Source organism: Leopardus geoffroyi, chromosome B3 (assembly GCF_018350155.1).
Source record: "Leopardus geoffroyi isolate Oge1 chromosome B3, O.geoffroyi_Oge1_pat1.0, whole genome shotgun sequence".
In the NCBI taxonomy this organism is placed as follows: Eukaryota; Metazoa; Chordata; class Mammalia; order Carnivora; family Felidae; genus Leopardus; species Leopardus geoffroyi.
In genome coordinates, this window is record NC_059337.1 from 113304358 (window position 1) to 113318404 (window position 14047).

A 14047-nucleotide genomic window follows, 5' to 3' on the forward strand; every position below is an offset into this window, starting at 1 on the left:
CATCAACTAACAAGAACAATAGTAAAATGTTATTGAGAAATATTACATACAGCTTTTCTTTAATAGCTTTGAAACCCTAAGTTAAATAAATGACTTTAACAAAAATACAAAGAGGCAAAACTGGCACAGTCACAACTTGAGAACATAGAACAACGTCATCCAGGAGCTCCCATGAAAGAGAAAAACATAGTTGTGACTTTTACTGGACAGGGTCTTAGATATTCTAAGAATTATCTCTATTTAATGTAAAGTTCTCTTTTAAATATAGAAAAATTATGTTATGTTCTCCTAATTTTTTGAAGCAAATAATTTGTTTGGATTATAAAGACTGACCAGAAATAAAATTCTAGATTAATCCCTACTTAAGACAATAAATGTTAAATTCATAGAATCTTAGCGGGCAAAATGTAGCAAGCGCTTAACATGAAATTAAGGAAATATAAGTCATTATTTAAAGGAAGAGCAGGGGCGCCTGGGTGGCTTAGTCGCTTAAGCGTCCGACTTTGGCTCAGGTCACAATCTCACTGTCCGTGAGTTTGAGCCCCGCATCCGGCTCTGTGCTGACAGCTCAGAGCCTGGGGCCCGCTTAGGATCCTGTGTCTCCCTCTGTCTGCCCCTCCGCTGCTTGTCACTCTGTCTCAAAAAATAAACATTAAAAAAAAAATTTTTTTTAAATAATTATTCCCAACCAGAGACAGCATTGTGGTTTTTTTTTTTTTTTAATGTTTAATTTTTTAGAGGCGGGGGAGAGATAGAGAGAGGCAGAGTGCAAGCTGGGGAGGGGCAGATAGAAAGGGAGACAGAATCTGAAGCAGGTTCCAGGCTCCAAGCTGTCAGCACAGAGCGGGGCTCGAACTGAGGAACCCGCAAGATCGTGATCTGAGCTGAAGTTGGATGCTTAACCAACTAAGCCACCCAGGTGCCCCAAGAAATTTAATGAAGAAATTGTTTTTAATGAAAAATTATAGAAGTGTTCTACTTAAAACTTAGAATAAATTAAAGATGTTCCTTATTAACACTTCTATGTAATATAATTTAAGGGAGTCTAGCAATTGCAATAGGACAAAGAAATATGATTAATATGAGATTTTTAAAAATCACTCTTTGCAAATGGAAATTTATATTTAGAAAACTTGACAATCATCAAAAATATTAGTTTGTAAACAACTTTAGGATAGTCACAGATTAGAAGATAAACTCACAAAATATCATTTGTTTCATGATTTTTATTAACAAACCAAAAATACATTGACAAAAGAGAATGTATTTTTCAAAAGCAGCAATAAAAATTAAATATTTAGTGAGAGTGATAAGAGACCTGTATACATGGAATTACAAAACTCTAGTGGCAGAAACCAAAGACACTTCAATAAGGAAAAACAAGCTTTCTATCTGGGTAGGTATATTTAAGACAACAAAGATGATAAAGCCTAAATTAATTTATAAATTTAATATAATACCAATTATCTCAATAGGATATCTCATAGAAATTATAATATAAAAAGTATGTGGAAAAGAGAAGAGTAAGAATCTCAAGGAAACTTGGTGCTGGAATATATCGAGGGACTCAGTTGTATAAAATCTTAAGCCGTATTATAATTAAATGGCCATCAGAAAGTTTAGGATATAGACATTAAGACAATAAAACTGAGTCAAACTGATAGAGGTTCAAAAAAAAAACATGAAAAAAAGCAAAACTCTACAAAATGTCAGAGATTTATGCTGCACCACAAAAAAATTTTCAGATGGGAAAAGAGTAAAATACTTTTTAAAAATTTTAATGTTTATTTATTTTTGATAGAGAGAGAGAGTGAGCAGGGGAGGGGCAGAGAGAGACGGAGACACAGAATCCGAAGCAGGCTCCAGGCTCTGGGGGCTCAAACTCACCAACTGTGAGATCATGACCTGAGCTGAAGTTGGACACTCAACTGACTGGGCCCCCAGGTACTCCAAAAGAATAAAATATTTTAAAACTAAAATAAGCTAGAAGAAAATGGAACAGTTGAAATTGCCTCAATTGCATAAGAAACATCACTTCTTTTCCTTTGAAGCAACAGAAGAAATTTTCAATGGCAAAGTTTGGTTCATTCTTTCAAAAATATTTACTGAGCACTTTCTTTGTGCTAGGAACTGGGGATACAGCTGTGAATATAAGTTATAGGATGTTTCATTCTAGTGGATCTAGATAATACACAAATAAAATACATTATGCCAGCTGGAATGTGCTGTGATAAATACAAAAATAGAGGGGTGCCTGGGTGGCTCAGTCAGGTTAAGTGTATGACTCTTGATCTCAGCTCAGGTCATAATCTTATGGTTTGTGAGACTGAGTCCCTGTGCTGACAGCTGGGAGCCTGCTTGAGATTCTCTCTCTTCCTCTCTCTCTCTCTGCCCCTCCCCCACTCACGTTCTCTCTCAAAATAAATAAATAAACATTAAAAAACAAAATAAAACTGGGTACCTGGATGGTTCAGTCGGCTGAGCTTCTGATTTCTGTCAAGTCATAATCTCACGGTCCGTGAGGTTGAGCCCCACATTGGTTTGCTGCTATCAGCACCGAGCCCACTTTGGATCCTTTGTCCTCTCTCTGCTCCTATGCCACTTGCACATGCATGTGCGTGTTCTCTCTCTCTCTCTCTCTCTCTCTCTCAAAAACAAATATTAAAAAAAAAGCTTCAAAAATAAACCCCAAAACAAAAATAGGATAACAGAATAGAAGGTGATTTGAGGAGGAGGAAGGATATATTATAGTGGTCTGGAAGCTTCTCTGAGGAAGGACAGAGATCTGAAAGCAAGGTGGGGCTCTGAAAGAATAGAGTTCAGGTTGATTGATTGCAAAACAATTATAAATATCTGCCAAAAAAATCATTTTAATAAATACATAACAATACAATGGAAAAAGAATAATAGTAAATAATCTATAAAGGTTTTACCTTCCATATATATAAGTAGCTGATGGAAATTTGTGAAGGATCCAATTAACAAATGGTTTAAAGTTATGAATAGAAAATTTACTCCAGAAGACAAATAAACACTTAGTGAGGGATCAATCTCACTAATAATTAAAGAAATACAAGTTAAGCATTTACCATTTGGCTTTTGATTAGATGTTAACTACATCTAATATTGATGGGGACACTGTAAATGGTGGGAACTTTCTACAGAGTGATTTGGCAATTCACACTACAAATAGTTATACCCCTTGACTTAAAGGAACATGTGGCAAAGAAGTAATTTGAAACAGAAAATAATTTAATTGAACATACTGTTTTGTAATTAAAACCTGAAAGCAATCCAAACAACCCCTGGCAGAAGAATAGCTAACCAGGAAATAGTATGTTAATTTAGTGAAACAACAGATCCCCATTAGGAAAAGAATCAGAAAATTTCAATAAAAAGACCTATAAAGGGGCGCCTGGGTGGCGCAGTCGGTTAAGCATCCGACTTCAGCCAGGTCACGATCTCGCGGTCTGTGAGTTCGAGCCCCGCGTCAGGCTCTGGGCTGATGGCTCAGAGCCTGGAGCCTGTTTCCGATTCTGTGTCTCCCTCTCTCTCTGCCCCTCCCGCGTTCATGCTCTGTCTCTCTCTGTCCCAAAAATAAATAAACGTTGAATAAAAAAAAAACTTAAAAAAAAAAATAAAAAGACCTATATGACTATAAGGAACTGCAAACTGGAAGTGTGAAATTCTGAAAAATGTATATACAATGGTATTTTATTTCTGCAGACAGGATGATAAGAAACCACAGTGTTTGGACATAGTTGGTGATTAAAGGAATTAATATTTGTTGTAGCTTTTGATAGATGTTTCCATTAAACTTTTATTGTACAATTAATTACATGTATAATTTAAAAATCAAAACTGATGCTAGGATGCATTAATTGGAAGACACAGCAGCTAGACAATGACCTTTGCAGTCAGACAACCCTGGGTTCAAATTCTGCCTCCTCTAGGGCAAGTTAAATTAGTTTTTTCAGGGGCGCCTGGGTGGCGCAGCCAGTTAAGCGTCCGACTTCAGCCAGGTCACGATCTCGCGGTCCGTGGGTTCGAGCCCCGCGTCGGGCTCTGGGCTGATGGCTCAGAGCCTGGAGCCTGTTTCCGATTCTGTGTCTCCCTCTCTCTCTGCCCCTCCCCCGTTCATGCTCTGTCTCTCTCTGTCCCAAAAATAAATAAACGTTGAAAAAAAAATTAAAAAAAAAAATTAGTTTTTTCAGGTCTCAGTTTCCTTATCTGTAAAATGAAAATAACACTAACCATGTAGTTGTTACAGGGATTAAATAAACTGATATTAAAAACTTCACAATGCCAGGCGCTTGGTAATTACTCAAAAAAAAAAAAAAAAGAGAATAGATTAAAAGAGGGAGGAAAGGTAGGGAGGAAGGAAGAGAGAAAGGGAGAGATGGAAGGGAGGATTCAGATTCTAGATTAGACTGAACATAAATCTAACATAGCTTTGACTTACATTGAATACAGTAGAAAGATGATTCTATACCTCTGAAGTAATCTTTCTACTATACTATCCAAAAACTGAACCCGGGGGGGGGGGGCACAAAACTTAAATATTTTTTAATGCAGGAAAGAAATCAAAGCTATTTAAATTGAGGAAGAAAATGGGAATAGGTGACAATTACCATCTTCAGCATATGAGGAAGTCCAAATTTAAAGGCTAAATTTAAAAAAGTGGATTTCGGGGCGCCTGGGTGGCGCAGTCGGTTAAGCGTCCGACTTCAGCCAGGTCACGATCTCGCGGTCCGGGAGTTCGAGCCCCGTGTCAGGCTCTGGGCTGATGGCTCAGAGCCTGGAGCCTGTTTCTGATTCTGTGTCTCCCTCTCTCTCTCTGCCCCTCCCCCGTTCATGCTCTGTCTCTCTCTGTCCCAAAAATAAATAAACGTTAAAAAAAAAAAAGTTAAAAAAAAAAATTAAAAAGTGGATTTAAACTGAAAATTATTTTAACTAAAGTTTACAAAGAAAACTTTATTATGTAGTAAAACAATATAGCAGACAATCAACCAATCTATAAAAAAAGCATTAATGCATATTACTGATTAGATATTAATAAACAATGGAACTAATTTCTGGAGGTTGTAGAATCTTTCTCCTTGGAATCTTCTCAAAAACAAGCATCAGGCCATTTGTCCTGGATAGAGATCAGACATTCTTCTGCAAGGGGTCAAGACTTGTTCGTGTTTCTTATGTAATTTTAATCTACTGCTACAGTGAATGACAGAAAGCATGGTGAAGTCAAATATAAGTACATCCTGAGGACTCCTTAAAGGAGTGGAACAGAATGGAAACAGTAAATGCACCTGAGTGTGTTGCAGCGTTCTTAGAAATAGAGCAATAAAAGTATGGAACGATCTCGGGACACATTAGATGCCCAGTAAATGGTCATTATTATCACTAATAATTCATTTCATTTCCAATAGTGTAGATAAAAGAAATTTGGCTATTCTGGCTCAAAAAAGCACAACACCAAAAACCTTTACTCAAAAATATCTTAAGCAACTGAGGATTAATTACTCAAAGCTGGCTTTCTTTTTAACCTTTTTTCCTGGCCAAGGAGGGGTCAAGGAAAGCAAAGGAATAAGGGTGATCCTTAGGAGAACCACACATCTTGAAATCATCTGGCTCTGTGCTGACAGTGCAGAGCCTGCTTGGGATTCTCTCTCTCTCTCTCTCTCTCTTTCTCTCTCTCTCTCCCCATCTCTCTCTGCCCCTCCTCTACTCTCTCCCTCTTTCTCTCAAAACATAAAAAAAGTAAAAAATAAATAAATAAAACTAAAATATTAAAAAGTATAACTTAAATTTTTAGGATGTAAAATGTTCTGTAGGTGCAAAGATTTGTTTAACTATTATGATCACTATTAGAAACAATGAGAAAATGAATCCCTATATAAATGGCAAAAATCATAGAATTTTACAGATAAAAAGGATCGTGAAGGTTAACAAATCCCAATTTCTTCAAGGTTCTGCCTTTCAGTCTCTCAGCTTCCTCTCTCTGCTGACTGTACTGGGGACAAAGAAAGAAAAACAAAGCAAAAAACAAATGTGGGTTCCAAGTAATCCTTTTAACCCCAATTTAATCAAGTATGGGTTCTTTTTTTATTGCCTATTTGCATCTGGAACATAATTACTAGCCAGAGCCTAATTTGAGAATGTTCATTATGAATGAAAGGTGTAATATCCTAGAACAGAATAGAATTCAGTTTATTCCTGGGACAGTTGTAAAATTAAGTCAAGACACTGAAAGTGATAAGTAAGTTCTATTTAGTTTTCATCTCCAAGACCATGGATTTCAGTGACATTTTTATAACTGCGTACTTTGGGAAAATGAAAAAAAAAATTAAACGATGAGCTTGTTGAATATTTTGCCCTCAGATGTATTAGTTTTAAAATGTAAACTGAGCAGTTTCGATCTGGATGAATGAAAGACTATGGAGACTTCTATAACATTACCTTAGGATTTACTTTATAGAGCATTTCTATTTCTATTCCTTCTTATACCTTGACAATATTGCTACTATGACTCTTTCCTTTGTTTTTTAAATTTTTTTTTTTTTTCAACGTTTATTCATTCTTGAGACAGAGACACAGCATGAACGGGGGAGGGGCAGAGAGAGAGGGAGACACAGAATCGGAAACAGGCTCCAGGCTCCGAGCCATCAGCCCAGAGCCCAACGCGGGGCTCGAACTCACGGACCGCGAGATCGTGACCTGGCCGAAGTCGGACGCTCAACCGACTGCGCCACCCAGGCGCCCCTCTTTCCTTTGTTTTAAAGAGGATAATATCAGGCTTCATTTTAATTTTGCACCAATTTTTTAAAGTACATTTACTTAATATTTCTCAGTCTCAAAAACTTTTATCATTAAGCTCAACCTTTATTTAAATCACCAACCTATTTGGTGAAGGCTACAGGAGAATTTATTTGCAAATGCCTTAGAAAATGACTAATCTACTTTTATTTCAGAAAGATCCATTGTAGACCTCCAACTGGATGTATTTGCCAGACCTCTTAAAATGGATCATAATTATGTCTTTATACATTTATCTGGGAAGCTATTATCTGAGGGTAATTATTCTTCCCAAATGCTTTTTTTTTTTTTTACTCAAACAGCCATGCTTCCAAAATATTTATTGAAAATGTAGCCAAGAAACAAAGATTTGGTGAAAATTTGTTTTAGCATGCTAATGAGGTTAAGAAAACAAGTATTTTAATTATTGTTATTAATTTTTAAAATCAGGAATGCAGAAAACTTCTTTGTCCAAAGACATCCAAAAGCTTAGTTATCCAAAGGCATTTCCGAAAGTGAAATGGTCTGAACACCTGACAGATAGTTTTCTATTTTATCCAGTAAGCTAAGTAAACTAACCAAGTACTAACTTAGGCAAATACTTGAGCATGTCATTTGCCTGCAAGATTCCTAAGCGCTGTCACCTCCATCAGGGCCATAGAGATTGTGATGAAGCCAGAAGAAGTGGGCACCTTCTAACCCCAGGCATCCATCTATTCCAGAATTTCTCCCACGTCTCTATGAGGGCCTATATTCCCAACACAATAGACTCTATGGAAGCCCCTGAGCAGCAGCGATTAGCTTCTCTCTGCCTCAGCCCCAAATGAGTTTTCCAACGCTGGAGAGGCAGCAGGATAGGGATGCCCACAGCCTTACCGAGTGACCGGTGATAGAGAAAATAAAAATAGATTATGTGTCATTATATACTATTCACTTTTATGGCTTTTACAGGTTGGATAGCTTGCATGTTGACAGAATTTTAGGTAATTTTACTCTAATATGTGTTAATAATGTAATACCCTAGCTTGCTACACATGTTTCATTACCACCTACAAAGCATTTAGGAAAGGCCAGTTACCTCCTACTTAGTAATTCTTTTCTAAATATTTGTGGTTACACTGGCAAAATTTTGAAATGTGCTGTTTATTTTTGCAGGAGCATGAGAACGGATTCAGGCACTTCAGGTATGGAACAAATTCCACTACATTTCTTTGTGATCTCTGGTATCCAGTAGTCAACCTTGGGTCCTGGAAGAAAGTAGTTATGAGCAAAGGAATCCAGCTAGATGTTTTGATGTGTCCCCTTTGCTCCATTCTGAGAGTCCTACCATGCAGGAACTATTCTTCAAAGCCTGTCCTCATGCTATCTTGCAAGTGGTAGGCAACTCTGCACTTTTTCTGTGCTGGTAGAGTCAGTTTCCCAGTTCCCTGAATCCAGCTCACGGGCATGAACCACTCCCAGGCCTGCTCAGCAGGCAGAACCCAAACAATAGGGTCTTGTATCCTTGCTGGTTTGGAAGGAAAGTGGTCTACCACTAAATTTCTTGGTAAATCTACAATTGTATAGTCCTTACTTGTATCTGGGGCTCTGCTTTGCTGTCGGGTGATACTATTTAATGTTTTATTCAGCAGTTGTTTCTTTACATACTCTCCTGTCTGAGGATCTTTTAACTTCTTAGCAACAAGTTGTGTTTTTTTTGTTTTTTTTTTTTTTCAACGTTTATTTTTTCTTGGGACAGAGAGAGACAGAGCATGAACGGGGGAGGGGCAGAGAGAGAAGGAGACACAGAATCGGAAACAGGCTCCAGGCTCTGAGCCATCAGCCCAGAGCCTGACGCGGGGCTCGAACTCCCGGACCGCGAGATCGTGACCTGGCTGAAGTCGGAGGCTTAACCGACTGCGCCACCCAGGCGCCCCTTAGCAACAAGTTTTTAACATGGGGTTTGTCATATGGCACCAGTGGAGATCTGTCCTCTTGCTTGCTGCTGACCTACTTCTTTTTTTTTTTTTTAATTTTTTTTTTTCAACGTTTCGTTTATTTATTTTTGGGACAGAGAGAGACAGAGCATGAACGGGGGAGGGGCAGAGAGAGAGGGAGACACAGAATCGGAAACAGGCTCCAGGCTTGAGATGGCTCAGAGCCAGACGCGGGGCTCGAACTCACGGACCGCGAGATCGTGACCTGGCTGAAGTCGGAGGCTTAACCGACTGCGCCACCCAGGCGCCCCTGCTGACCTACTTCTAAGTTACTGTCTAAGTTGAGGGGTGGATAGGCCTCAGCTCCAGTCATGCACATAAAAGAACATCATGGAGAGAAAAAAAAATACTTCTGCTTTAAAATCCAAGAACCCGTGAAGGCATTCTCAGTCACATTTGCAAGAGTCCTACAAAGAAGAGCAAACAACTAGAGGATAGTGTTTATATAAATGGGATTTTTATCTGTAGACCTTACCACTGAGCTTTGGTGTCCAAAAGTACCAGATGAACTTCACTGAGATGTGAAGTTCCAATCTACAGTATTGAACCTGAGAACATTGTAGGGAAATGCCATTGTAGTTTATAAGAAAAATGCAAAATCTCCTTTGCAATATATAGAATTTTCACCTACCAATTTTTACCTCAAGTTCTATTTCAAAATGAAATCACAGTAAATTTATAGAAATTCTAGAGATGTCCAATAGCCAGATATTTTCATCTTACTTTCTAAAAGCAAGGATAGGGGCGCCTGGGTGGCGCAGTCGGTTAAGCGTCCGACTTCAGCCAGGTCACGATCTCACGGTCCGTGAGTTCTAGCCCCATGTCGGGCTCTGGGCTGATGGCTCAGAGCCTGGAGCCTGTTTCTGATTCTGTGTCTCCCTCTCTCTCTGCCCCTCCCCCGTTCATGCTCTGTCTCTCTCTGTCCCAAAAATAAATAAACGTTGAAAAAAAAAAAAAATAAAAATAAAAGCAAGGATAAATCTTGCAGCAGCCTTATTACTGATAATTAGTATGTTAGCATATTATTAACACATAATTAGTACAATCACATACAACATACATTCTGAAGCACTAGTTATTTATGCATTGGGAATTTATAATTAATGTAGGATATTGATACATTTATTTTCATTCCATATGTGACTGATTCTTTCACCTGTCTTCTGGCACAGGCTTAGTTTTGTTGAACTGAAGAAGCATTTGATCCTTATCTATTATATATGAGGCACCGTGGCAGACTCTGAGAGAGATTAAAAATACATAATAGGACATCACCTGGCCTCAAGAGATGGGCCCAAATAACATAAAGTAAAATGTTATAGGTGCTTTCAGAGAAAAGTAGAGAATATAGTTTTAGCTCAAGAGAGAAAATCATGAAAGAGTCTATGAAGGAAGCAGTCTTTGAGTTAGGAAAAGGGAAATAAGAATATCCTGGGTACAGGATACAGTAAGAGCAAAATTGAAAAATAAGACAGTGTTGGGCATATTCAATTTAGGAATAGTGAGAGATGCAGCTGGAAAGCAAAGCAGGATCCAGATGATGGAAGTCTTGGGTCATCTAAGGAGTCTGGATAGTACAGACCTCCTTTTGGCAGGTAAGAGCCACTGAAAGACAAATAACGAAATGAGTGTTATGTTTTAGAACAGCGTCCGACTTCAGCCAGGTCACGATCTCGCGGTCCGTGAGTTCGAGCCCCGCGTCGGGCTCTGGGCTGATGGCTCAGAGCCTGGAGCCTGTTTCCGATTCTGTGTCTCCCTCTCTCTCTGCCCCTCCCCTGTTCATGCTCTGTCTCTCTCTGTCCCAAAAATAAATAAACGTTGAAAAAAAAAATTTAGAACGATTACTCTGATTGCAATCTCTAAGAGAGCTGCAGCAGGCTACAGGTAGGAAATCATTATAATGGTCCGGGGTGAAATGTGTCAGTCTTGAACCTAGGAGGGGAAAAAAAGCCAGATGGAAACAAGGATGTGAATATGCAGTTAACAAGATTTATTGGACTGACTACTTTGGGGACAAGAGAAAAAAACAAAAACAAAAAAAACAACAACTAAGGACGACAGAGTTTGAGAGGCAACTTAACTAGGAGGTAATGAGTCCATGAAACAAGCTGGGAAAATGAATTACAGGAAATCTGGAAGGCAATGATGAAGAAACCAGCTATTAAATACTGCACCTGGAATCAAAAGCCCTAGGTTTGAGTTCTAACTGCACTTCCTCTGTTCCACGGATGTGTCATTTAATGTCTCTGGACCTCAAGCTTCTTCAGCTGCCAAATATGTGTGCATATGGGTGAGGAATTGAAGAGGGCATGGTTAGCTGTCTCAAGACCCTTTCAGCTGTTATGACTTTATAAGCTGACATGTTTATGGTCTTGGTGGCCCATCTTTGTAAATTTAGCAGGCAGCTTAAAATGGGGCTCTGGGAATCAGGAGCTAAGCAAAGGTAGAGCAAACATGCAGTGACGTTTGTCACACTCAGCTTGTTAAATCATGAGGATGGTACAATATACAAATTTGGCTTGCAGTTTTCACAAAGTATTAATTATTTTTCCTGGTTTTTTTTTTTTTTCATGTACTTTCTTATTCTTTCCACTTTTCTCTCCTGTCTTCCCATTTTTCCTTACTTAGGCTTGCATAGTATTTTGATTTTCCCTCTGCTTAGCATTTCTTTCCCCCTTTTTACAGTCCTCTAAATCACTTCTTTTTGCCCTTTCATACCCTTACTCACACTTAACACTTTTTACCCCAAGAAGAGCAAGGATTAGTAGAATCTTAATCCCTTGTTCCATTGAATTTAGACTAAATGTAGACTAAAAATGAGTCTGTGAATCTGATTTCTATTCTAGGCAGTAGCCAGAATAGTAACTGCTCCCCACTGCAATAAAACAAAACCCTGGTCCTATTAACCTGGTCAGATTCACATTCACCCAACTCCAGGCAATGCTACCTGAGGACCATGGTCTCTTATTCATGTCTCAAACCACTCAGCAGTTTGACAAAAGGACACTTTTTCTCCTTTCTGAGTAAGGCTTTGGGTAAAGTGGACTCTGAATGTACTGTTTTCATGAAAAGGCTGCAGGAAAGAGCCTAGGCTAACACTGTCTCTCAGGATCTGGGTCCATCTGTCCCTTTTCTTGACTTTTAATTTCTTACCTATCTAGGTTTTACTCACTTTAGCTCTGTTGATCTCTTTACGGTGAGCCCAAACTTAGGCTTACCTTTGATCCTATAGTATTTTCCCAAGATGGAAAGCAATCAGACAAAGGATAGACATCCAAGAAATAGAGAAGGGAAAACTGCTACCAAACACCAGGAATTTCCTCCCCATTTATATCCATCTTTCTTTTCCACTTTCCTCTTAACTATTGCAAATCAAATTCTTTGCAATCTTAAGCAGCCATGTTCATTCTGTTTATGAAACCCAGTCTAAAAAAGAGAAAGGATGGGAGGACCCTAACAAGGAAACTGTGAAATTTAACAATGGGCTCCATTGGGAAAAATAAAGACATTTTTAAATTTAAGACCAAATTGAGTTCTCTCTCCTGTGCTTTTCTCTCTTGCTTTTGGCTTTTTTTCTTTCTTCTTCACTTTCCCTCTCTAATGATCTCTATTTCACTTTCCTCACTATTTTTCTTTTCGCCCGCTGGCTCCCTCCTCTCATGTCAAATCTTTTACTTCCCTCAAACTTGTGCCTCATCTGTCTCCCCCTTTCTCAGGGGAATGGATGTGAGGAAAGGAAAGTAAAACAGAAAAAGAAAAGGCCAATGGAAAAAAACATGTAAGACAACCTAAAGGTAATTTTTTACAATTATAAGTTGCTATAGATGATAAAGGACAGACATGACACTTTCACAAAAAGTTGTCAATAAATTGAATCTTTTGACATTGAATCTTATTGCTTCTATTGTAGTAACAATAGAGGTGGAATGGAATGTTGGGGGTTCATTGTAGTTTCTGCTCTAGAATCCTTCAAGTGTCAAAATGTAATGTCGCACAGGGATTAGGGGAGCTTCAGGTGAGGCACTAGAAGAATATTACTTGCTGCTGCTTTTACAAGTGATTCCATCATTCTCATCCCTCTTCTTTCTCTTTGTTCCCTCCTCAAACTCTTTTCCAACCTTGGCAGGAACCACATAGCCATATTTCATCTGGGCTCTGATGTTGGAATTGAGGTGCCCACCCTTCTTTCCACTCTTCTGTGTCACTCTGCCACCACAGTCAGCTTAGCATTTGGGCACTTATTAATAGGAACTCACCCAGATGCACACCATGGGCCAGACGTAATGCACCAGAGGAAAACAGTGTAGCCAAAAGATAAAAGCCCATGCACAATACCCCCTGGCCTCTCTGCACACTCCTTCGTCTAGGCCTGTTCTTTCATCATCTCTTTCCTCCCATAAGTGTGCTCTTAATATTGTTCTATGGTGGCGGTGGACAGTAAAGGAGGCACTCAGGGTGATGTGTGTTGGTACCTAGGGAGGGTCCCAACCCCTGTCATTTCTCAATATATTACAGCATTTAGAAAGAGAAATTCATTTAAAGATAACTCAATATTCTACAATGATCCCATCTTTTGACTGATATTTTCTATAATGATGAAATTTCAAACCCCAGGGTCTTAGGAAGAGAGATCTGCAAATGCAAAGAAGGGCAAAAATAGTAATACACATACCATATTTAAATCTTGGCTTCTAAAATTTAAACAGTGGCTCCCAGATATTTAAATTGTGAACTGCTGATATATAAGAAAAAGTAGATGATTAAAAAAATTTTTTTTAATTTTTTTTTTTTTTTTTTTTTCTTGAGAGAGAGAGAGAGAGAGAGAGAGACAAAGCATGAGCAGGGAGGGGCAGAAAGAGAAGGAGACACAGAATCTGAAGCAGGCTCCAGGCTCTGAGCTGTCAGCACAGAGTCCACATGGGGCTCAAACTCATGAGCTGTGAGATCATGACTTGAGCTGAAGTCAGACGCTTAACCGACTGATCCACCCAGGTGCCCCAGATGATTTTTTTTAATGGTGAAAAATTTTGGGTACTAATCAAGACTTCATATTATCACAACTGAAAAAGTATGAAAGTTACTTGGCCCCTTATTTATAGTGAGCATGTATTATGTGTATGTAAATATATATATATGACTTATTTTAGGACTCAGACTGGGAGATCAAGGACTTGCAAATAATTCAGTGACACATCTATAAATTTTAAAGACTAAAGCCCATAATCTTAATCTTGGCATCTTGATTTATTAGATTCTTATATGAGTAGAAACAACCTTTA

At 38.6% G+C, this 14047-nt stretch overlaps 1 protein-coding gene across 10 annotated transcripts in view; it reads left to right on the forward strand.

Moving 5' to 3' along the window:
* GARIN2 (golgi associated RAB2 interactor family member 2) overlaps nt 1–14047 on the forward strand; it is a 36077-nt gene that overhangs the window by 21646 nt on the left and 384 nt on the right. For 4 of the 10 annotated variants that reach the window (XM_045451311.1, XM_045451314.1, XM_045451312.1 and 1 more), the window contains 2 exons: nt 7948–7976; nt 11397–12562. In XM_045451311.1, coding sequence (XP_045307267.1) covers nt 7948–7976; nt 11397–11461 — 94 coding nt within the window. In that variant the 3' untranslated portion in view covers nt 11462–12562. Of the gene's footprint in view, nt 1–7947; nt 7977–9940; nt 10324–11396; nt 12563–14047 lie in introns of those variants that run through there. The other 6 variants (XM_045451316.1, XM_045451313.1, XM_045451318.1 and 3 more) reach the window with 6 other exon arrangements.